This window comes from Peromyscus californicus, unplaced genomic scaffold, assembly GCF_007827085.1.
Source record: "Peromyscus californicus insignis strain IS unplaced genomic scaffold, ASM782708v3 Scaffold_15__1_contigs__length_86483966, whole genome shotgun sequence".
NCBI lineage: Eukaryota > Metazoa > Chordata > Mammalia > Rodentia > Cricetidae > Peromyscus > Peromyscus californicus.
Window position 1 is genome coordinate 79,306,830 of NW_026294447.1, and position 24,955 is coordinate 79,331,784.

Consider the following 24,955-nt stretch of genomic DNA (forward strand, 5'->3'; position numbering starts at 1 on the left):
CAATATCCAAGGCCAGGCATCCATGTTCCTGCGGATGGAAATCTGTTTCCTTTAAAATGTGGTAAATGTTACCTTTTACTTTTTATTCCTTTAAAAATTGACACATAGTTGGGGCTGGCGAGATGGCTCAGTGGTTAAGAGCACTGAGTGCTCTTCCAGAGGACCCGGGTTCAATTCCCAGCATCCACATGGCAACTCACAGCTGTCTGTAACTCTAGTCCCAGGTGATCAGATGCCCTCTTCTGATCTCTGAACACACCAGGCATGCACATGGTATACAGACGTACATTTGGACAAAACACCACATACATAAACAATTGATGCACAATTGTTGTACATAAACTCGTAGGGGTACAGTGTACTATTTGAATACGGGTGTATAATGTGTGATGATCAGGGTACTCATTTCTTTGTGTTGGGGGGAGATTCAGAATTGACAGTTATAATTTCTTTGTGTTGGGGAGGTGGTTCAGAATTATGTCTTCTAGCTTTTTGTGGGGACAGCAGGGTCTCACCATAGCCCACGTTGGCCTTAAGTTCCTCACGTATGATCTTCAATTCCTTTTTCTACCTCTCAAGTGCTCCCATTACAAGCGTGCACGCCACACCTGCTTTCCCTGCCTGTTTTGAAACACACAGTAAATTGCTGGCAATTACAGTTGCCCTACTGTGCAACTGATGAATGTTCTAGCTGATGAATGCTAGAACTCACTCATCCTTTCTAACTATAATTTTGTACCCTTGACAAACCTCAGAAGATCTGGGTTAAAAAAAAAAAAAGAGAACAATTTATGCAATGTTTATCACTATAGTCTGTTGGTATGGGACAATATGAGTCATTTCCTTTGTATTTGTTATCGGTGGGGTGTGTGTGTGTGTGTGTGTGTGTGTGTGTGTGTATGTGTGTGTGTGTGTGTGTGTGTGTGTGTGTGTGTGTGTGTGTGTGTGTGTGTGATGTACACACGTGTAGGCAGATGTGGAGGTCAAGAGGACAGCATGTAGGAATTGGCTCTTTTCTCTATCTTTTTAGGTAGGTCCCAGGCACTGACCTCAGCTATTGGTGGTAAATTTGCTTTTACTCAAGGAGCCGTCTTTTGGGTTCAATATGAGACATTTCTAATATTTTTCTCTAATGAGTGAAAAATTTAAAAACATTAAATACTTTAGAAGTAGAGAAAAAATGGTCAATAAAAAAGAGATTGAACTACAGAATCAGACAGACTTATTAAAATCTGTGGCCTCTTAACCATGTCCATCTATAACCCTTCTCCTTCCTGACCTCATCTTGGGGACTGTCACACTGTCTGGCCTGTCATTAATGCTGTTTTATTCTGAGCCACAAGAGGTAAGGATGCTGCATTTCCAGAATTGCGTTTGAGTCATTTATGAAATGGCACCTTACCATTTGCTACCGTTTCTGGGGGCTTGTTAGCATATCCTTCTCAAATGGGCGTGCGCAGTCACACCAGGGGTTCGTTTTCCTTCTAGAGCATGTAGAGCACTGCTTTAGAGCTGGCGACCAGGCCAGGGATTCTTCAGGCGGTGAGGTTTCAGATGGCTAGAACATTAGCCACTCAAGGTATTGGAGAGACTCTGGTGCAGTTCAAGCACCTTCAAGGAGCTGCACAAAAACGATTTTGCCTGCTTATTTGCAGACATCGAAGATTAAGATTGAGGCGTGCCTGGGGGGCTTGCAGAGACCTGGCTGCAGAAGCTGGTTGCCCAGGTGGATCATTTAAACTTCAGGTCAGAGGAATCTTGTTCGGTGGCCTGGGTACGTAGATATCAAGTCAGGTCCCCATTGCCGCTATGTCCTTGGTACCTGGGACACCAATCAAATGCGGACCAGTAAAGAGGGAAGTTTTATAGTTATGCTCATAGGTGGCCAGGTCTAGAGCAGAACTTGACAAAGTTTCACACAGTACTACCCAGTTCTACAGGACAGTCTGCTTCAGATTATGTCATATATAAGAAAAAAAATCATATGCAAATAGACACGAAGGGAGGTTAGCAGGCGTATAGTTAAACTTGAGGTGGAACATTTGTTTACACATATGAAAGTAGGAACGCCTCTTCTCTCTGAGCCTCAGTTTCCCCATCTGTAGAAAGGGCTGGGAAGATGTTCAGTAAACATCATATTCACTTTTTGGGGGTGGGGGAAGGGTTTAAAAATATGGAACACTTCACGAATTTTCATGTCATCTTTCTGCAGGGGCCATGTTAATCTTCTCTGTATTGTTCCAATTTTGGTATATGTGCTGCCGAAGTGGGCACTACATTCACTTTAATTGCCACAAAGGCATGAGAGTTCTACTCCAATCAAGTCCCAAATATTAAGTCATATCGGTATAATAGTACTGTGCCTTCTGACTGAGACTCACTCCAAGTGCTTAGAGATCGATGAAGAAAAAGCTTTAATAATGACACACACCAGTTCTGACTAGGGCACAAAGGAGACCTGGTCATGAACAGAACACCCCCCACCCATCAGCCTGTCTAGTTTCTCAGCCCCAAGTTACACTTTCAACAATTAAACATGTTTTGCAGAGACAGAAATTCCAAGGTTTGGCTGTTTGGACAAATGGGGAGATTTAGAAAATAAAAATATTGTCATAGTTATCCTGAGACAGGCTGGGACTGCTTTTCCCCGAGCAGCTGTTAACCAGGGTCACCCTGTCTGTCTGGCAGATCTATGATCTTCCTGATAAGAGGCACCAGGTTCACACTGCGTTCACACTGCGTTCACACTGCGTTCACTTAGCACCATCTGACAGGGTTGTCTTCTCTAGACTGCCCGGCAGAGGCAGCACTCCTTTAACTAAGTCTTACTTTTGGGTAACTTAGTATTTTCTGGGCGAGTTTATTGGTTAGTCCCTTACAACACCAGTTTGTCAGCTCTGTTTCCTCCTTCCGCATTGTACGAGGTCTGATTTCTGAGCTGGGGAGATGAGCCCTGGCATGCTGGGGAGACGGCCCCTGGCCTTCTGGGGAGATGGTCCCTGGCATGCTGGGGAGACAGCCCCTGTCCTTCTGGGGAGATGACCCCTGGCATGCTGGGAGATGGCCCCTGGCATGCTGGGGAGACGGCCCCTGGCATTAGGCAATGTTGTTTCTGCCACTCATCACCGATGAAGGTGTCACTGCTTTGCAGTGGTCTGACCCCACAAGTGTGGGTTCTATCTCTTCATCTCCTTTTGAAACAGACCAGGCCATAAGCACAGAATGTGGGGTAGGTCTGATCCTATGCTTTAGAGCAAGCAAGAGCATCCCAGGACCCGTCTGGCCACACTCAAAAGAGAGAGAGAGAGAGTAAAAATCCAGAGGCAAGCCTTAGCATGACCCTGGCATAGTAGTCATTTTTTTAGGGTCTTCCATTTTCATTTGTGTGTGTGTGTGTGTGTGTGTGTGTGTGTGTGTGTGTGTGTGTGTGTGTGAGAGAGAGAGAGAGAGAGAGAGAGAGAGAGAGAGAGAGAGAGAGAGAGAGAGAGAGGCAGATCCTTTTTTGTCACACCACGTGACTGCTTTGCTGGGCAGCTTGTGGATGAGCTCAGTGACTCCGCTAAGCAAAAGCACCGTTCTTATCACTGGGTTGCAGGGTGCTTTTTGGTCTAACCATTGGCATTCACTGTCTCAAGAAGCCCTTCTTAGTTTGGGTCATGGTTCAGGTAGACTGGGGTCACCACCCTCTCACTGTGCATTCAAGTAGACAAACCACCCATCTGAGCACCATTATCGTTCGTGACGGACAGGGTGAGTCAGCAAGGCAATTTCCTCCCCTCCATTCATTCTGTTTGCTTCAGATGTCCTGCACTGATATGCCTGGTGTAATAAGCTGCAAATTGTGGGTGTTTGAGGGTCTTTAAAGTGAGAACATACTGCCCCCACGAGCAGGATGCTTTCGGCAGGAAGCATGACACCCAGCCCAGGGCTTCACTGCTGGAACTGAGTAGACACTGGCTTCACAGGGGGCCAGGGACGCCGCAGAGGGGTTTCTCTGTTAGGAGGCATCCGTGTTCTGCACAGAACAAACCTGCAAGTCGACTTTCTTCTGATCCACTGCAGATTCGGTTTAAACGGACACAGGACAGGGCTTTAGGCTCTGCCCTAGGTTCAAATCCTTCTCAGTCACTCACAAGCCATGTGATCCTAGGAAGGTCACTTACTCCTCATGAACATCCATTTTCCCAGTCATAAAATTGGAATGATTAATGGTAGTGTTTGCTTTATAGGCAGGCATGGCACATTTGAATTTGCAGGCTAGCCTGGGCTACATAATAAGACTCAAAAATTTTAAAAAAAAGAAAGGCAGGCAGGCAGGCAAACGAAGACTATTTTATATGCTCATTGTTTATAGAGTAGATTACACATATACATGTGTTGGTTAGTTTTATGTCAACTTAACACAATGGAGAGTCATCTGAGAAGAGGTAACTTCAGTTGGGAAAATGCCTCCATAAGATTGGCCTGTAGGCAAGCCTGTGGGCTATTTTCTTGGTCAGTGGCTGTTGTGGGAGGGCCCAGTCCATTGAAGGTGATGCCGGTCCTGGGAAGGTGGTCCTGCCTGGGTTCTATAGGAAAGCAGGCTGAGCGAGCTGGGAGGTGCAAGCCAGTAAGCAGCACCCCTCCATGGCCTCTACATCAGCTCCCGCCTCCAGGCTCCTCCCCTGACTTCCCCTCATTATGGACTACAACTGTAAACTGAAATAAACTTTTTCCTCCCCAAGATGCTTTTGGTCTTGGTGTTTATCGGAGCAATGGAAATCTAGTTTAAGACACACACACACACACACACACACACACACACACACACACACACACACACTCATGAAAGCAGCGTCTAGTTAAATGTCCAGTAAGTGATCTCTGTGTATAAAAACCACTGTTGCTACGGGGTTCATTCTCATCTGTGGCTTCACATAGCGGATGTAAGCTCCGTGAGCCTCCAGTCCTCATGGGAAGGAGGAGGCAGTATTACCTGCCTCTCAGAGTTGGTGTAAGGATTAAGTGAGATGCTGTGCAGTCCGGCTTGCAGCAGATACTCCATAGCTGCTTTCTTTCCCCTCCCTCCACCTTTACCTGTCTCTTGGCTCTTGATGGAGAGTCCTTCACTGATGTTGCATTCTAAGTGGTTTTTAAAATTAAAAACGTATTATTGGATGTGCATATAATGTGTGTGTGCACATTTTGGTTACATCCAGACAGCTGAGGCTGGCGTTGTACAAGTGTCCCTCCAAATGCCACCTTGGCCTTCCTCTATTAGATTACCATCCATCAAGAACCAGGTCTGGGGTCTGGCAAGACAGCGCAGCTGTGAAGGCAGAGAGCTCCTCTTGCATAGAAGCTGAATTCTGTTCTCAGCACCCATGTCCAGGGGCTCACACCCTCCTGTAACTCCATCTTCAGGGAATCCCACACCTATAGTCTCTGTGGGCATTTACACATATGTGCACATACCCACGTGCAACATAATTTAAAAGATAAAAGGTAGACCTTTAAAACCTTTTTATAAACAAGTCCCCATGCTGTGTGTGGATGGTTTGATGACTAATTAGGTACATGTGGGACACCAAGTTGGCCTATCGGTCATTTGCTTCCCTTTTAACTTTTGCCATCAATGGCTGCCTTAAAGGCAACTTTTCCTCAAAGCCTAAGGTATGACCCAGCCTTTGCCTAGTAGGGCCGTTTCCTGGTGGATGGGGAAGGCTGACAAGGTAGAGCTGGGAGAACAAGGGCTGTCATCAGGGGGCGCCAGAGACTCTCGCTGCCAAGGAGGGAGGAGCCCTGTAAAAGCGCAGACGGATTTTCTCCAGGTAAATTCCAGGAGGCACCGGAATCTGACCTCACCCAATACTTTTCCCCCTCCCTCTCTCTCTCTCTCTCTCTCTCTCTCTCTCCCTCTCTCCACCCGCGCCGCCAGACTCTGATAGATGATCGTCCACGCCTCCACTCCAGCCGGTGGCCTTGCCTTTCGGGGCTCAAGCTAGCGCTCCCTGCAAGGGATCTATCTGTCTTCATCACCCCGTTATTACTGCCCATTTCGATGCTGTTACCCATGTTCCTAGCTTCTCACGGATAGTTGTCAGACTTAAATATTTAATGACATGCACGTCGGTGAAAGTCTGGAGACAGGATGAAGTGTGGACTCGCACTGTCAACTCCAGAATCCCCGTGGACCTGGTCAGAAATGCCCATTCTCTGGCCCCATCTCGGTCCTCCATTGTCAGTCTCTTGGGAAGGGAGGGGGTGTCCCTAGTGGGTGACAGTGAGATGGCTGGAAGTGGACATGCAGTGGCTCTGGAGGCGCAGCGCTGGAGTGTCGGAGATCTCCGGCTCCGGGTTCGTGGTCACGTGGGCTCTTCAGCTCACCTCCCACCCCCTCATCACGGTCTTTAAAAGGAAGACGCACTAACGCCGTTAGTCGTTAGTCGTGGGTAATCTTTGCAGCCTCTCCAGCTGCTGGTCTTTTTTGAAATGGACTCCCAGGTCCCTGCCTCCTCCGAGGCTTCTAGAACCACCTCTTGAAACTTCCTGGGAGTAGAGGAGGCGGGGAGCCTGGCATCCTTGGCATCCGCTCTGGGTAGAGTCTGGCAGCCGCTGCAGGGCTGAGCGACAGCCAGTGGCTGTGAGTCCCGGAGTCCCGCGCAGCGCGGAGACCGAGGAGAGCACGTGCCTGCATTTAGAGAATGCAAAAAAGAGAATGTTTACCTGCTAGGTAAGTGCCCTTTTGCTCGGAGGGTGGTTTCATTGACTTTGTGTGAATTCTCACCACGGGGAAGCCAGCAATACTTAGAACAAGAAAGGGGCAGGGGGTTGGATAACTGCCTTGAACACTACTGGAAACAAATTTTATTCACTTTTGGGTTGGTTGTGTGAATATAAATGTCTTAAAAAGAAAAAAAAAAAGGAAAGGAAATCCCCGTGGTTTTCCTCCGAGGATTCCTGCAGTGGATGAAATGATGACGCTTCTTGCCGGAGTATTGTGGACCAGGGAAGATGTGCCTGTCTCAGGCAGGTGATCGTGGCCTGATAATGAGTCGACTGGCCATCCTTAGTCGTGTCAGAAATAGATTTATTCTTCCCGGATAGGCTGAGATACATTAAATCTGACCTCTCGTATTTGCCAGAGAGGAGTCTATCTAACTGTTGCTTCTTCACGATTATCTGCGGTGGCTGTCTCATAGTAGAAGTAGAAAATTAGGTCAAGTGAATGTTGTTTTTGTGTGTGAGAAACCAAACTTGGAATTTGAGTGGGGCTCTATTCAGAAAGAAAGCTGGATGGTTTTTCTTACATTTCAGAAGGCGGGTTGTGTTTCCTGGGGCACACAGCACACCGGAGGAAGGAGTTCTGTTTTGTTCTATTTCAAGGGTTTTTGTGAGCATTCCACTTGAAATTTCATTTTTGCTATAATGATCCAACTCACGGTGATAGTTCCTCTCTCTCCGAGTAAATGTTATTTAAAAAGTGAAGGGGAAGACTAGAAAATAGATATATGGGGACAATGAAAAGAGTGTGATGGATACTTTAGTGCCCTTTCTTTCCCTGAGAGAGCCTGGAGTGGTTCTCAACCTGTGGGTCACAGCCCTACGACAAACCTCTATCTCCAAAATTTACAGTTACAATTACAATTCATAACCGTAGCAAAATTACAGTTACAAAAGAACAATGAAAATAATTTCATGGTGGTGGTGGTGGTGGTGGTGGGGGTGTGTGTGTGTGTGTGTGTGGTATGTGTGTGGTTCCCACAACATGTGGAACTGGGTTAAAGGGTCACAGCATGAGGAGGGTTGGGAACCACTGCTCTAACAGACATTCTATCTGAAGCAAAAGATCACTAAATGTTAAAGAAGAAACTTTAGGGTTCCATTTTATGTTCAGTAGTTTTCTAGATGAATCTGAAATTCTTATTTCAGACGCAGTGTTGAAAGTATCCCTTTAAGCTTTAATTAAGATATGTAAGTGTTTGAAATGAACAAAAAAGCACCCATAGGACTATTTCAAGGTGGGTCTTGTCAGATTTGATGTTTCTCAGAATGCATGTTTAATGTAAAAAGGTAAAACTTCGTACTAAATTCAACCTATCAAATGTATAATTTGCCGTTAACAGACATTATGTCCCTTGTGAAGACCGAAACTCTGTAATTCGACAGGTACTGCTTCAAAATCTATTTCATGATACAATTTTAGTTGATGTTTCAAGTCCTTGTATGGAACACATTAGGAAGTGATTACATACAATTCTGAGGTGTAAACATCAACTATCTGCTGGTAAGTTTTTGTTGATTGTACGCAAAGCCCTTGAAAACCGAATACTTGGACATTAGATTTTGTAACAGTGTTAGTGCATTGTAATAGACATCTGAAAAATTATGCTTATTGCAGTATTGTTTACAGACAGTCGAATTTAAGCTTTTTTTTTTTAAAAAAATACCGGTCTAAGAATTTAGAGAGGATTTAGCTTTCTCTCATTTTGGAAGATGCACATACAAGTTTTAAAGAGTTGCATGTAAGTCAATTATTAGTGGTCAGTTTTATGGTTATTTTAGAGTAAATTTTCTTTGTTCCTAACATGAAATTGATTGAAGGCCTTAATATTTTGCTTTGGAAAAGATAAATGTGAAGGTAGTAACTGCTAAACAGAAGCACACATCAAGAATGCTTGATGCTTAAAAGGTATACTAAAGGGATGTGGCTCAGTTGGTAAAGGGCTTGCCTAGCATGCACAAAGCCCTGGCCTCCATGGCCTTGGAGCATCACATGGAGCAGGTATGGTGGTACTTGCCTATAATCCTAGAACTCAGAATAGAGAAGCAGGAAGATCAGGGAGTTTAAGGACAACCTTGGCTACATAGCAGTTTTTAGGCCAGCCTCAGCTACATGAGATCTTGTCTTAGAGAAAAAAGGAGGAAGAAGAGAAATGTATTTCTATGTATTTTTCTTGTCCACGAAATTCTCTTTGGTGAGTGTGAATTGGAGTGTTTGAATAGGATGCTTGGGGGCGGGGGTGGGGGTGGGATGGACAGGTGAAGGAGAATGGAGGTAACCTGTCAAAGTTAACCGCATCTGCAAGCCCAGAATATGGCACTCAGGGGAGGTGGCATTTTGTTTATACACCCACAGCAGACAGGCTCCTAACAGCCCAGCTATCGGGACTGCTTGTGGTGACAGGGCTTCCGTCAAACACAGGTTTAAAAAGTAAAGTTCGGAAGCAAGTCTTCATGATCAGAAATCAAACTATCTTAAATTGTCTGGGAATCCTTTCCAATGAGAGAGGTGTGCCCAGGGGCACGTCAGTGGGCTGGTTTCATCCTCTTCACCATATAATGACGCCTCACAGAATGCTTTTCACTTCCTTTCTCCCTCGGAGTTCTGTGAAAAGGTGCATCCCGCAATATTTTCTTATTTCTACTGAAAAGGATATGAAAGTTCAAGGAATTTCTGTGGTTTGTCTAAGAGCTGGTGTTGAGGAAGAGCGGAGCCTAGCACCCAGTGTTCTGTTCTATCCCCTGTGCTATACTACCCATGAATATAGGCTGGCTGGTAACTGACTTCTCTCCTTCAGCTAGATTTGCATGTCTGTCTATTCTTTGTGGAATGTGTTATTTCCAGGGCCAACCTTTTTCTTCTCCATAAAAATCACTGTCAATATTGGGCTTTTAAAAAGTTTATTTTTTAGCTTGAGATCCAAATGTGTTTCCCAGGTCCTACTTTAGCATGCCATGCATAACCTCAAGTCTACGAAAGCTTCTCCGAGGTTGTGATTGAGGAAGAAAAGTTCTGTTATCGGTGATCATTCTACTCATTATCCAAGATGCCCCTGACAAGTAGTTGTGGTGTGAATCTGGATGTATCAAAAGATATTCGGCCAAAGGGCAACTGTAGTTCTAACTACCATCCAGCCAGCAGTGGTCCTCAACAATACGGAACGTCCTGGGACTTGGTAGAAAAACTGGGGAAGTGGATTGGTGATATATATGCTCACGTATGAGATCTCTGTTTTCTAGGTGACATCGTTATGGCAGCTGACTGATGACCTGAATGATCTTGGCACATGCCTTTCCATGGCAGGGTCATTTGAGCTGCTGACCTGAGGGTGTGAAAGGAGATGATGAGATCAATTCTCTGCTGTTTTTAAATTTTATGTTCACTTACCAGCTGGATAAGGGAAAGTGTTTTTTTAAGTTCAAGTCTTTCCACGTGACTGATCATTACTTTGTTTTTGTGTATACATGTGCGTGTGCGTCCACGCATGCGCGTGCACGTATGTGTGTGGGTACACATGTGCACACATATGTGTGTGTATATGAGTGTGCAAGCCAAAGGACAACCTCAGGTTGCTGCTCTTCTTCAGGCACTGTCCATCTTGAAAAAAAATTTAAATTTAAATTATTATGTAAATATTGTATTATTTATGTATCAGGATGTGTGTATGTGCATGTATGTGCATATGTGTGTGGTTTCTGCGGAGGCCTGAAGAAGGTATCAGATCCTCTGGACTGGAGTTGTAGGTGGTAGTGAGCCACTTGATGTGAGTGCTGGAAACTGAACTTGGGTCCTCTGAAAGAATAGCAAGCACTCTTAACCGCTGGACCATCTGTCCTGCCCAATTTAACTTTTTATTTATTATTATTGTTATTGTTATTATTATTATTATTTATGCATGATGTCTGTGAGAGTGTGGGTGTGTGCATGCCATGACTCTGCATGTGTCTGGAGCTGGAGGACAGCTCTTCTGTCATTCTGTGGGTTCTGGTGATCAAACTCAGTCTGCTTATGAAGCAAGTGATTTTACCCATGGAGCCATCCCATTTGTCTCCACCTTGGTTTTTTGGGGACAGAGTCTCTCATCAGCCTGGTATGGAGCATCATGAAGCCTTTTACGTGGATTCTTGGGTTGAACTAGGGCCTTCCTGCCTGCAGGTAGACACCTCATTGACTGCGTTATCTTCTCAACCCAGTTACTTCATGCTTCTTCAGAGGACCAGGGTTCAATTCCCAGTATGTGGTGACTCACAACCATCTGTGACTCTAGTTCCAGGAGATCTTCTGGTTCCTTTGGGTACCAGATACACACTCAGTGTACATCTCAGACACACACGGGCAAAACACTCATACACAGAAAAATAAGAGGAAGTAAATCCTAAATAAGAGGCCTGATGAGAGGAAAACACAGCCAAGGTTCCTGATGGCCGCCCTGTGGAGTCTGCCGAACTTGGGATGCTGGCGTGCTAACTACATTCCTTTAGGGGATGAAGAGCTAAGACCCTGTAGATCCAGTGAGTTCTTGTTCGGTTACAATGCTAAAATCATATCAAACAATTACCATTTAATTGTTTGTGTGTGTGTGTGTGTGTGTGTGTGTGTGTGTGTGTGTGTGTGTGTGTTTCTGAGACAGGGTTTCTCTGTGTAGTTTTGGTGCCTGTCCTGGATCTCGCTCTGTAGACCGGGCTGGCCTCGAACTCACAGAAATCTGCTTGGCTCTGCCTCCCGAGTGTTGGGATTAAAGGCGTGTGCCACTGCTGCCTGGCTAACTGCGTTTTTGTTAACAGTATCATCTTGAGGTCCTTTGTTCAAATTTGTTTGAGTTTTACTGTTCTCTTGGCTTGTAATTTCCTGAATTTAATTGCTTTCCATATGACAATTCAGAGTACTGTGTTTGTTCCTTTTGGAGGGTTGCATTCAGAAAGATTTGGTGGCATTTTTGTGTTTTTCTGTTTGTTGGTTGACTTTTTTTTTTTAGACAGGGTTACAGTACATAGCTCAAGATGGCCTGGCACTCAGTATGCAAAACAAGCTGCCCTCAGACTTGCAGCTATAACTCTTACCTCTGCCATTCCAGTGCTAGGAACACAGGTGTGTGCCGCCATGCCTGGATCAGTCAGTGCCATTCTCTATAGAAAGGACATAAAGGGCTGGGGATGTGGCTTCATTGGCAAAGTGTCTAGCATGCGCAAAGCCCCGGGCTTGATCCACAGCACCACGTATACTTTATACGATTGTGGACATCTTCAAGTGTAGACCCGGGGAGGTAGGGGAGTTCATAGCAAGTTCAATACCAGCCTGGGTTACATGAAATACCCACTCAACAAACAAACAAACAAACAACACAGGTAGGACTGGAGAGATGACCTGATGACTAAAAGCTCAGTCCTGAGGACCGAAGTTCTAACCCCGGCACTGGTCTAACAAGCTGGATATCCCGTATGTGCTTGCTGTCTCAACTTCAAGACAGATGGAGACAGGAGACTCTAGGGTTTGGGCTTACATCCTAGCAGAGGGAAACTTGAAACCTAGGTTTAGGGACAGAAGGAATAGGTGGGGATAGGATAGTGGAGGACACCCAACAACCCCTCTGGCCTCTGTGGGTGTACATGGGTGCACGTACCTGCACATACATGTACACATACATATACACGTGCACACATGAATAAATACATAAATAAAAATCTTTTAAAAGGTAGCATATATACCAGAGTGGCCATACTCATTTTTGGACCTAATTTTTATATGTTAAACTGGACCTGCCATTTTGGCTCTTTATACTTTTTTTTTTTTAATGTTCAAGAAATTTAAATTTTAATTATGACCTCCCAAGTTCATGTATAAATACAATTGCTATGCATATCAAGAGCTTATGTATTTTGCACTCAGTTGTTAGAAAGTGCACTGTTTAAAGTACTTTAAATGTGTTTTGATTAAGGATTTGGTAGCGTCAGCCATGCTCAGATGATACAGCCAAACAGTGCACGGAAGTAAGAGAACAGAGCTGAAATACTGAAGATACTGAAGAGCATTTGCCGTTCTTCCAAAGGACCTCATTATCCACCAGATTTCCCCTACCTTCGAATCTTTGGATGATTGCCTGTTCTGTTGGTATTAACAATCTGGGTCATTTCAGAACATACAATTCTATGATACCTTCAACAGGGGAAGTTTAATACAAAGAAATACTACCTCTAAGAAGAGATAAGCCAGGTGTGATGGCACACACCTTTAATCCCAGGACTTGGGAGGCAGAGCTAGGCAGAGTTCAAGGCCAGCTTGGTCTACAGAGCGAGTTCCAGGACAGCCAGGGTTGTTACACAGAGAAACCCTGTCTTGAAAAACCAGAGAGAGAGAGAGAGAGAGAGAGAGAGAGAGAGAGAGAGAAGTATGAACTATGCAGAGAGTCTTTTGGCCCCGTAGGGGTGAGGGGGAGCACCCAAGTTGGAGAATATCCAACGCTGAAGGAGTTTAAAACACAAGGTGAGGTTTGGCCATCGGCACACAGTGATGTCTGCGGGTTTGGAGGATCTAGGGTTGCTGATTAAGCAATAAGTCCCCTCTCAATAAACGTAGTTCAGTGGTTGGCGGCCAGTAGCCAGGCCATGCACTCAAAGTGCAGAAGGCCTTTGGCAGAAGCTGTCAGGGTGATGAGTCTTGGGCAATGGACAACTGTGCAGTTCAACTTTTGGGTCACGGTCCAGAGAGGAGCCTATGAAAAGGCCATTGCCAGGCAGACTGCCAGGCTGCCAAGGGATTTCATTCTGGACCTTTGGCTGGGGCAAGCTCGGTCCTGGAGTCTCACATTCATACTGCCTGCCTCTGCCAGGGCCTGAAGTCGCAGCAAGCCTCTTTGTCTGTATAGCGCCCTCTTCTGAGCTAACCATGGAGCTCACTTTAGTCTTACAGGAATTCTGTTATTTTTTTTTTTGTATAAATCCTATATTGAAGTCTGCTTTTAAAGTTTAGAGGCAATAGACTGACAAAGTCACACTATGGTCAGACTATTTATGTGATAAATTCCTCATTTTTGTTATTGTAGATTTATAGCATATTTTAATATGTTAAAACTGTGATAGTCTCACTCACTGACGTTCCCATTCAGTCTTATTTTTCAGTAACAGCTTACAGTTGATCTTATATAGTTCTAGGGGAAAATACCTAAATGTATTTCTGTGTTTTTAGATTCAAATATAATTTTGTGATAAATTATTTCGGTTGAAAGTTCTTATGGTTGAGGTCTGGAGAGATGGCTCGGAGCTAAGAGCACTGGCTTCGTCTCCGGATGACCTTGTTTGATTCAGATTCCAAGCATCCACATGATGTTTCACAGCCTTCTGCAACTGTAGTCCAGGGGACTCCTGGCACCTCTGTAGGCACCTGGCACACATGTAGTGCACAGCCATACAGCTGACAAAACATCCATGCATATAAAATAACAATATTTTAAAAATTCTTCTATCTGACATCAGCAACAATAAAGTGAATGAGAAGAGAATGTGGCCTGCTTGGCAGAGTGCTTGACTAGCATGTGGAGAATCCTGGGTTTGATCCTTGTACTTCACAAACTCAGCATGGTGGTGAATACATACAGTCCCAGCACTTGGAAGGGAGGTGGAGGCTGGGGGACCAGAAATTCAAGGTCATTTTTGATTACATAAGTAGTTTGAGGACAGCATGGGATACATAAGAACCTGTCCCCCCCCCAAAAAAAAAACAGTCAATGAAATAGAGAATGAGAACTCTATACCTTACATTTCCACCCCTTTGTAGGTAATATTTTCATATATATCTTCCAGGATATACTTGTAGTCCTGTACTAATATGTGTGTGTGTGTGTGCACGCGCGCGTGCGCATGGTTAAGATAATATGAATACTTGAATTTTTAAAACAAATTCTGTTAGAAAGAGACAGAAAGAGAGACAGACAGACAGACAGACAGAAGGAGATAAACAGACAGAGAGACAGCAAAAGAGTGGAGACATGGGTGCTGTGGTATGTGTTGGCCTCCCCAGGACAACTCTCAGGAAATCTCACTTCCCACCATGGGTTCTGGGGGTGAACTCCTATCATAAGGCTTGAGCAGCAAACACTTTTACCCATTCAGCCATTTTGCCCTATTTTTTCTTTTTTGAGCTACAGTATCATATATCCCACGTTGATCTTGAACTCCTGGCAAGAGGATGGCCTTGAACTTCTGATTCTTCTGCCTCCACCTCCCGAATACGGGGTTTACAAAGGTCTTCCACAATCCCTGGTTTATGTAGTGCTGGGGATCAAAGCCCAGGCCTCCTGTGTGTGAGGCAAGGATCTACCAACTACGCTGTATTCCCATCCCCTTTTTCTTTTTTCTCTTCTCTTCTCTTCTCTTCTCTTCTCTTCTCTTCTCTTCTCTTCTCTTCTCTTCTCTTCTCTTCTCTTCTCTTCTCTTCTCTCCTCTCCTCTCCTCTCCTCCTCTCCTCTCCTCTCCTCTCCTCTCTTCTCTTCTCTTCTCTCCTCTCCTCTCCTCTCCTCTCCTCTCCTCTTCTCTTCTCTCCTCTTCTTTTCTTTTCTTGAGACTGTGTCTCACTCTGTAGCCCAAGCAGGCCTGTAAGTAGAAATCCTCCTGCCTCATCCTCCTTGAGTGTCGGGACCCTCGCTGCAATGAATACTTATCAGTTACCCTTGCAGCTGGAGCTAACTGAACCTGGTTTGCTTTGCAGGCATCCCACCTGCCATGAGTCTTTGAGAACATAATGTCCGTCTGTACATCTTCTCACAAGGAGTTTTCTCAGCTGCTACCTGCTCAAGACATGGATATCAAAAACTCACCATCAAGCCTTAATTCCCCTGCTTCCTACAACTGCAGCCAGCCCCTCCTGCCGCTGGAGCACGGCCCCATCTATATCCCTTCCTCCTATGTAGAGAGCCGCCATGAATACTCAGCTATGGCATTCTATAGTCCCGCTGTGATGAATTACAGCGTCCCCAGCAGTGCCAATAACCTGGAAGGTGGGCCTGTTCGACAGACCACAAGCCCAAATGTGCTGTGGCCAACTTCTGGACACCTCTCTCCTTTGGCCACTCATTGCCAGTCCTCGCTTCTGTATGCGGAACCTCAGAAGACTCCTTGGTATGAAGCAAGATCACTAGAACACACCTTACCTGTGAGCAGGTAAAGTCCTGTCTTCATCCAATTTATGGATGGTGCCTCGATCCTCACTTTACGGTTTAGTAGGAAGAGAGACGTGTGTTAGCCAAGGCCTTTATTTTGTCTCTTAGGATACCTGAGACATATTGCTCTGTCCTAGTCCTGATATTCTAGTTCTTATTAAAAAGTTGTGCTTATGGTTGGGTATTGTGGGAAAAGTTCACTGTAACAGATGTTCTCTTTATGCAACAAACATCAAACTTACATCAGTTTGGTCCTGATGAAGGGGTTAGGTTTTAAATGTTTGTTTGTTTTTTACAGTCAGATTAGAGTCTTAGTATAAAAATGACGGGTTACTTACCGTTGATGACAAATTGTTTCCAGGATGAAAGTAACCATGGTAACACTACAACTTCCATGAAGTAGCTGTGAGAAGCCAGGAAAGATAATGGGAATAAGCTTTAGTGATGAGCTGAGGCCGTGCTTTGTAAGGATCAATGAGGAACTAACTGTAGGATCCTATCGAAAAATTCCGACATTAAAACAAACCAAACTCCAAATGCATGGCCAAACGACAGATTATTTCAGTCTAATTTATAAGATTTTCAGCGTTAACAATGGCTGTGGCGGGAGAGGATGGAATATGAATAAGTGGTAGGAAGAAATGGATTTCTGGAAGAAGAGTGCCACGTTAGGGCACACTGACTAGTAAATACATTGCTTGCAGGGTATGGTCCCAGCTTTCAGGAGGCAGAGACAGGCGGATCTCTGAGTTTGGGGCCAGCCTGGTCTACAGAGTGAGTTCCAAGAGATCTTGTCTCAAAAAACAAAACAAGTAAACAAAAAAAGTATTACTTTCAGATAGTGTCATAAAACTTAGAGGAAATAGTGGCTGGAGCGCCTGTCTCAGTGCTAGGGGGTGTGTTTAACATTCATGAGGCTCTGGGCCCACCCCAGCACCCCAAAACTCAGTATCTCTGAGCCCCAAACCAAACCAAAACAACCTTTGAGAAAATATTACACAATTATTAAATTTTTCTCCTTAATCTTTTTATTTATTGGTAAGATAAACATAAAAACCGTCAGCCACACCTTAAGATTAATGCTTTTCACTTACGTCTATGTTAAAGGATGACATTTTTTTTAACCTCTTAAATTCCCATCAACGTCCTGGTAATATTTAGACAAACTTAACCATTGGGAAAGTTTTCCATCATTTCTAAATGAGTCCTGCCTCTACTCTCTCCCTTCCCAGAAGAAACATGTCCTGGCAAAATCAGCGGCTAGGGGGCGTCTGCCCCTGCCACTCCTCTGCGGAGGAGCTTTTTCTCCTTAGATCTACCGAGCCCAGCCCTGAGCCGCCTCCTTCAGCCTCCTGAGGACCTGGGCACACCACCCTAGCTCTGGAATGTCAGGCATCCCTGCATGGCTCTTTGTGATCTCATGGCAGGGTTTCCTGGAACGTATTTATCCCTAACCCTGGAAGGCAAAGAGATTACATTTGGCAAAGTTCATGCTACTTCCCCCCGCCCCATGCCCCCCGAAAGCCCTTGCTCTCTCTTTCGTGCCCTTTTACAATGCCCGTTTTCTCTGCTCCCCCAGAGAGACACTGAAAAGGAAACTTAGTGGGAGCAGTTATGCCAGCCCTGTTACTAGTCCAAGTTCAAAGAGGGATGCCCACTTCTGTGCAGTCTGCAGCGATTACGCATCTGGGTATCACTATGGCGTCTGGTCGTGCGAAGGATGTAAGGCCTTTTTCAAAAGAAGCATTCAAGGTACAAGACTATGGTACATCTCTTCCTTAGTTTTCACACTTCGGCTTGCAAGCAATTTCTCAGAGGTGACCTGATTTAAGGGTTACCGTTGGCCTGGCTGGTACACTTCATAAACTTGAGCAGCTCAGCCGATCGTGTGTGTTTGGGAGTGGGTTGAATGGGGGTGTATGGGTCCTTGGATTGCATGTTTCTACCCTAGAACCTCGAGATTATAGGGGTCAGTTCGCCCCTACATTACTTAACTGGGGAGGGGATGCTTGGAAAACGAGGGTGAACAACCTTGTAAAGATACTGCTTGAAAAAAAAAAAATCTGTGCTCATCAGGAGCTCTGAAGGGTGTCTGTCTGTCTGTCTTTGTTTTTTTCTGAGGTTTAATATAGGACATGTTTATGTCATGATGGTGGGCTGGCTCCTGAGGGAAGGAGAAGAAACGTAATTTATGGAAATGGTCAGGAATCGGGAATTAACTGTAGTGGACTTTGAGGCGTGTGTTTTCCTTAAACTTGTGGAACCGCCTTTTCAACCCCCTAGTTTTTAGTCTGGTATCAGGCTGTCTCCTTGACCTTCACCAAAGTCTTTGCTGGCAGTTGTTTACTTGGTGTGCACTTGATCGTGATGTGTTTTCTGTCAAAACATTTTTTTTTTTTTATTGTGTGTGTGTTGGGGGCGGGGTGTCGCTGGAAGATTTCTCCGGTCCTGCCCAGCCCCCTCAGTCCCGCAGCCCGCTTATAAAATAATTACACAGAGGCTTAATATTAATTATAACTGTTTGGCCGTTAGCTCAGGCCTACCGTTGACTAGCTCTTACACTTAAACTCAGCCCATTTCTGTTACATGTGGAGATAAAGGACAGTGTGCTGGAGTCGGTTCTGACCTTCCACTGGGTGGGGCTTGGGGCTTGAACTCAGGCCATCATGCTTGGCAGCAAGTGCCTTTACCCCCACAGCCTGTGTTGTTTTTTGTTCATTTGTTTTAATAAACCAGAAGCTGCGTATGCCTGGCTTCAAGGCTGGTCAGCCTGTCTGTCTTTGCTGCTTCGCCCACTTCAGCCATCTTCCTTCCCCTTACCAGCCCTGAATTACTGAAGTCTCTTATTTTTAAATGTGTTTATTTTTTGTGTATATGGAGGGGTGCCTATGTGGGGAAGAGTACATGTGTGTGTGCATGCGCCTGTGTGTGTGTGTGTGTGTGTGTGTGTGTGTGTGTGTGTGTGCGGAGGAGCACATGGACCTGTGTGTGGCATGTGTGTATAGTGGTGTGTATGTGTGTAGGAGCATATATGCATGTGTGTGTGTGTGCATGTATGTGGAGGCCACAGATAGATATGAGGTACTTTACTCTACTGTTCTCAGTCTTTATTTTTAAAATATTATTTTATTTTATATGTATGAAGGTTTAGCCTGCACATATGCCTGTGTGCCGTGTATGTGCCTGATGTCCAGGGAGGCCAAACGACAGCATCAGATTCCTTGGAACTGGAGCTCTAGACAGTTGTGAGCTGCCATGTGGGGTGCTGGGGATCGAACCCGAGTCCTCTGGAAGAGCAGTCAGTGCCCTTAACCACTGAACAGTCACTCACCATCTTCATTTTTGAATGGCGTCTTTCACTGAACCTGGAGCTTGTGGATCAGACTGGACTGGTCGGCCAGGCAAGCTCCCGGGATCCTGTTTCTGCCTCCCAACACCGTGACTGCAGGCATGGACACCTAGGTGTTGGGACCCCGAACCCGGGTCCTTATGCCTGTCCCACCAGTACTTGACTCACTGAGGCGTCTCCCTCACCCTGGTCACCTTCTTGTTGGCTTCTTTCTGTCCTGTCACTCTGTCCTCTCCCCTAGGGCTGCCTCTCAGGCGATCTGTCTTGGAGTTCCTTTTCTACCCACACTGCGGTGCCCAGTTCTCAGCTAATTAATAACAACATGGGGGCTGTCGGTGTGAGTGTGACAATTTAACTTGTCCACTGATGATTCTAGATTAATAGGACATTTTACCACAAGCAGAGAAACTGGTAACACCAGAAGGCTGAGAATTGGTACGGGGTAAAGAGCCATCTCTCGGGCTGGAGAGATGGCTCAGTCGTTAAGAGCACTGACTGCTCTTCCAGAGGTCCTGAGTTCAATTCCCAGCAACCACATGGTGGCTCACAACCACTTGTAATGAGATCTGGTGCCCTCTTCTGGCCTGAAGGGATACATGCAGGCAGAATACTGTATACATAATAAATAAATCTTTTAAAAAAATGTTAAAAAAAAAGAAAAAAAAAAGAGCCATCTCTTTATGTGTCCCTGAGGTATACCCCGTAGAGATGGCCACCTGTTTGTCCTGGCTCCTTTATTACTTCTATGACTTGACTTACCCCCCCTGCTCCTCTTCCATGCAGTGGACGTATTTGTGGAGTGGTAGTGGTGAAATACGTTCACTAAGTATTTTTATTGTGATCACTGCAGCAATACAAAGCTGGTCTAGTCCTTACTATGTGACCAGAGCAATTCAGATTTTCTGAAATCCAGATTTGAAAGGTTTTTGTTTGCTTGCTTGTTTTTACATGGGTTGGCAATGTAGTTCAGGCTAGCCTGGAACTCTGCATAGCCAAAGCTAGTCTCAAACTAACAAAAATCATTCCCTGGGGCAGGAAAGGTGGCCCAGTGATTAAGAGCATGGCTGCTCTTCTAGAGGACCTGGGTTCAATTCCTAACACCACATCTGCAACTCCAAGTCCCAGAAGATCCAATGTCCTCTTCTGGTCTCCATGGGCACTGAACACATGTAGTGCACAGACATACATGCAGGCAAAGCACCCAAATACATAAAAACCTTTAAAAAGTATTCATTGTTATATGTGTGTGCATGTGCGTATGGTTGTGTGCATGTGTGTGGGGGTATGAATGTATTACAAGTAACTATAGCCTTTAGAAATAAGCTGCTCTCTTTTGCTGTGTGGGAAATACATGGCAGCTTGGAATGTCTGTGGACCTTGAGGATATAGCTGCGGATTGCTGACCATAAAATTTCCCTCTTGTTACTCTTTTCTGTCATGTCAGCCAAGATGCCATATTCTAAAAATGCAAAAAGGAAAGTTAGTGCCCAAACAACCCTTTCACTGGACTCTTTATATTTTGGCATAAGTAGTTTGCAGAGGTTGATTGCATTTAAGTTGGACTTTTATTTTTTACTTTTGAGTCAGGGTCCCATGTAGCCCAGGCTGACCTTGAACCCATGATTTAGCCAAGACTGAACCCAGGGCTTCTTCATGCAAGCTCTCTACCAACTATGCTGTGCCCCCAACTCACAGTGTGGTTTTTAACACTTAACATTCTTTCATTTTCAGTTTGTTTGGTAAGCTGCTTGGCCATGTCTTAGAGCACTGGGGGCTGTGTGGTTCTGGGCATCCCCTCAGGACTGGCCTTGCCAACCTCTTCACAGAATGCACTACCAGACACCAAATACTGCTGTTTCTCTCCTGGGCTGTGGAGCACAGAGAAGGGATCACAGAGGGAGGCTGCTTGTCACTTCGGGTCCAAATTAAGGCACAGCTTTTTTGTTCATTTGTTTTTTGTTTTTCGAGATGGGGTTTCTCTATGTAGTCTTGGCTGTCCTGGATCTCTCTCTGTAGACCAGACTAGCCTCGAACTCACAGAGATCCGCCTGCCTCTGCCTCCCGAGTGCTGGGACTAAAGGTGTGCGCCACCACCACCACTGCCATCAAGTGGTCTAGCTTATTTTTAAAAGGTTTTTTCTTTAATTCTATTTCCATTTCAAGTCTTTCAACAGCTGTTAGTGGAGCTGTGAATTAGGTTGTGTGACATGGAGGAAGACGAAGCGATGTACTGTGTTTTGTTCACTGTGTGTGTGTGTGTATGTATGTGTGTGTGTGTGTATGTGTGTGTATGTGTATGCGTGTGCGTGTGTGTGCGTGTGTGTATGTGTGTGTGTGTATGTGTGTATATGTGTGTGTATGTGTTTGCATGTGTATGTGTGTGTGTGTGTGTGTGTGTGTGTGTGTGTGTGTGTGTGTGTGTACACATTCCCATCTGGAAGCCAGAGGCTACATTGGGTGTCTTTCTCAATTGCTCTCTACCTTATTTTTGGAGTCAGGGTTTCTTACTGAACCAGCTGCCACCCGGAGAGCTACAAAGGTTCCTCCTAAACCCCATGCTGGTGTTATAGATACGTTCTTGGCTTTGACCTTGGTGCTGGGGATCAAACTTGGGTCTTTCATGCTGTGTGACTAAGCCATCTTAAGCTTGTCCTTATGCTAACTGACCAAGCCATGTCCCCAGCCCTGGGTTCTTGTTCCCATCCTTTGGTTGGCAAGGCTTTCTCTGTCCTAAAAGCCTCTCTCACAGCCATTAACACTCAGCCTTATAGATGAATTGCTTTTGTCTTTTCTGTTGAAGATATTATCATTTGTTTTTATTGTTTCAAATCACGTTATGATTTATATTTGTTGATGAAACATTGAGAAAATATGTTCCTTTCAACGTAGTCTTAGAACTAATGGGTAAAAGGTCAGGGTGTCATGTTAATACTTAAAGATCTTCTTGCCCACTCCTTTTCCCTTTTTGGCCATTGTCTCTTGTAGCCCAGGCTGGCCTCAAACTTGTGGCTAGCCTTAAACTCCTGAATCTCCTGCTTTTGCCTCACAAGTGCCTGGATTACATATATGAGCAACCATAACTGGCTTCGTGTTTAAAATTCTTGATAGTTTTTTTTTTCAGCTATTTCTCAGCAAGTCACAAAAACGATTTTTTCTATTAGCGAAATGTGAATGAATTTTGTTGTTCTGGTTTGAGGCAGGGTCTCTTGTAGCCCAGGGTGACTTTGAACTCATGACCTTGAACTTGAACTCTGATCCTCCAGTCACTACTTCCCAAGAGCTGTGATTACAGGAGTGTTCTATCATGTCCAGATTTGTGCAGGACTGAGAATGGAACCCAGGGCCTTGCGTGTGAGGCAGAGACTCTGAAAAAAATGAGCCACATCCCCAGTCCCTGAGAGTTCTGTTTTGTTTTGTTTTGTTTTCCACCTAACTCTTGATAGCATTGAGAGTATCCTGTTGGCTCTGATTTTTTATTTTTAAGATAGAGCCTTGCGGAGCTGTTTAACTTGACCTTGAACTCACTCTGTAGCTGGCTTTAAGCCCTTCCAGTCTCTATCTCCCAAGTTGACTTTACATTTGGTGTGCAGAAATATCTAATCATTAAATGGTCAAATCTTACCAACTTTGATAGTCTTAAATATAGTTTTTAAATTTTAGGTCTTTTGACATTGGAAAATTATATAAACTTGTACTTAATTTGTAATGGTTGACTTTTGTTATATGCTATTATTTAATTGAAAAACAAACCTTGCTATTGAATAAGAATCGAATGTATTGATCTCTAAGATACATTTTTTTCGTATTTTTTTTGTTGATTTAAACCTTTCATTTTTTTTTCACTGATTTAAAATATGGGAGCTGGGCTGCAGATATGGATCAGCTACAAAGAGAGTTCCAGGCTAGCCTGAGCTACAGTACAGCCTGATTTCAAGAGGGAAAAACAGTATGGGATTTTAGTTTGAAATATAACTTACTTACAGTAAGATTTCCCTATTTAAATCACCCATGTCTCTAAGTTTTGAAGACATGCTATGTAACCAGCACTGTTGATTCAGTGTCATCAGCTGAAAGTCCCCTCCCCTTTCACACTAGTTCCGCAGGCTGGTGGAACAGCTGGTCTGTTTTCTGTCCTTACGGTTGTCTTCTCTATGGAGTCATATGAGAGAATCATAAAGTATTCACCCGGGCTGCAGCTGTAGCTCAGTTGGTAGAGTGTTTGTCTAGCATGCTTGAAGCCCTGGGTTCGATCCCTATTCTAGGGAGGTGGAGTCAGGGAAAAATCAGAAGTCTGAGGGTATGCTCAGCTGCATTGCAAGATCAGGGCCAGCCTGGGCTACGTGAGACTCTTTTTTTTAAAGTATATAGTCCTTTGCTTCTTTCCCTTCCTGTAATGCTGTGCTGTTGAAAGTATTGTATCCTGATGCATAGACACACTTCAGTTTGCATAGCCTTTCATTTGGGTGCTTTTGAGTTTTGTCTGATTTTGGATTAAAAACCACTCTGTATATCTATCTTTTTGTGGCAATTTAGAATAATTTTATTAAATGACTTCTCATTCTTAAAAAATTTAGAAAAGAAGAGATTTGTTACTGTTATTATATGAACTCTCTAGGAAGAAATACTTCTATCTTTTTTTTTGGGGGGGGCTAGGGCCTCACTGTATAGCTAGCCCTGGCTGTCCTTGAACTCAGTATTTAGCCAGACTGTTCAGACTCACAGAGATTTGCCTGCCTCTGCCTGAAGGAAACTTTCATTGTTATTGATTTGTTTACTTAGTGTGTGTGTGTGTGTGTACACATGCATGTGTAGCATGGCAAGCTTGAAATCAGAGGAGAGCAGGCAGGAGTTGCTTCTCTCTTTCCACCATATGGATCTAGGGCCCACTGAGCCATCTTGCCAAACCTGTTTTTTGTTTGGAAAAAAAATTATTGTGCATGCTTAAAGACATGTGTGCGTGTATTTGTGTGTGTGTGTGTGTGTGTGTGTGTGTGTGTGTGTGTGTGTGTGTGTGTGAAAGAGAGAGAGAGAGAGAGAGAGAGAGAGAGAGAGAGAGAGAGAGTGTTCAGGTACTTGCAGAGGCCAGCTCTAGTCCTTGATGCAGCACCCGAGGCTGATACATCAAGTGCTTTTACCCACAGCAATCCTGCAGACCCAGGGGGACATCTTTGTAATAGTTTTCATATCCGGAAACATTTTATTTATGGCTTTTTTATTTGTTTTGTTTTGACTCTTGCTATGGTAGCCCAAGCTATCTTGAAACTTGTTATGTAGCCGAATGTTTCTGGCTTCTGAACGTGTGCTCACGGCGTGCACCCCTGTCCTCCTCCTTCCCCTGTCTCTGAGTTCACACTCAGATCTCACTGTTCCTGTGCTGTCTCCTGTTATCACAAAGCTGGGTGGCCTGTTATTTACATCAGCTCAATAATGTCGCAAAGAATAAGATAATCTTTTTGTACTCCATACTGTAAAAAAAATCACTTTTTTTCCTGTTAAGTTTTATATCTTAAGTCAAAGAACCAGCTACATATTTTGCATTGAATTTAGTCCTCAACTATCCCACCTTTACGTAGCATGTGCTCTGACAGTTGTATTTGTTGTTGGTTTGTTTCGGAGACAGGAGCCTCAAACTTGCTGTTAGCATGACCTTGAACTCTGGATCGTCCTGCCTCCGCCTCCCCAATGCTAAGAT

General features: G+C 44.6%; 1 protein-coding gene and 1 non-coding gene across 3 annotated transcripts in view; one reads left to right on the top strand and one right to left on the bottom strand.

Moving 5' to 3' along the window:
- Window positions 1-2,167: 2,167 nt before the first annotated feature.
- LOC128111406 (U6 spliceosomal RNA) lies at window positions 2,168-2,274 on the bottom strand. Its single transcript, XR_008218644.1, has one exon. It is a non-coding gene; the product is annotated as a U6 spliceosomal RNA (small nuclear RNA).
- Window positions 2,275-5,906: 3,632 nt separating this feature from the next.
- Esr2 (estrogen receptor 2) overlaps window positions 5,907-24,955 on the top strand; it is a 52,978-nt gene continuing 33,929 nt past the window's right edge. Inside the window, exons 1-3 of one of the 2 annotated variants that reach the window (XM_052739572.1) lie at window positions 5,907-6,712; window positions 15,464-15,915; window positions 17,494-17,666. In XM_052739572.1, coding sequence (XP_052595532.1) covers window positions 15,497-15,915; window positions 17,494-17,666 — 592 coding nt within the window. In that variant the 5' untranslated portion in view covers window positions 5,907-6,712; window positions 15,464-15,496. The remainder of the gene's footprint in view (window positions 6,713-15,463; window positions 15,916-17,493; window positions 17,667-24,955) is intronic. The other variant, XM_052739573.1, reaches the window with a different exon arrangement.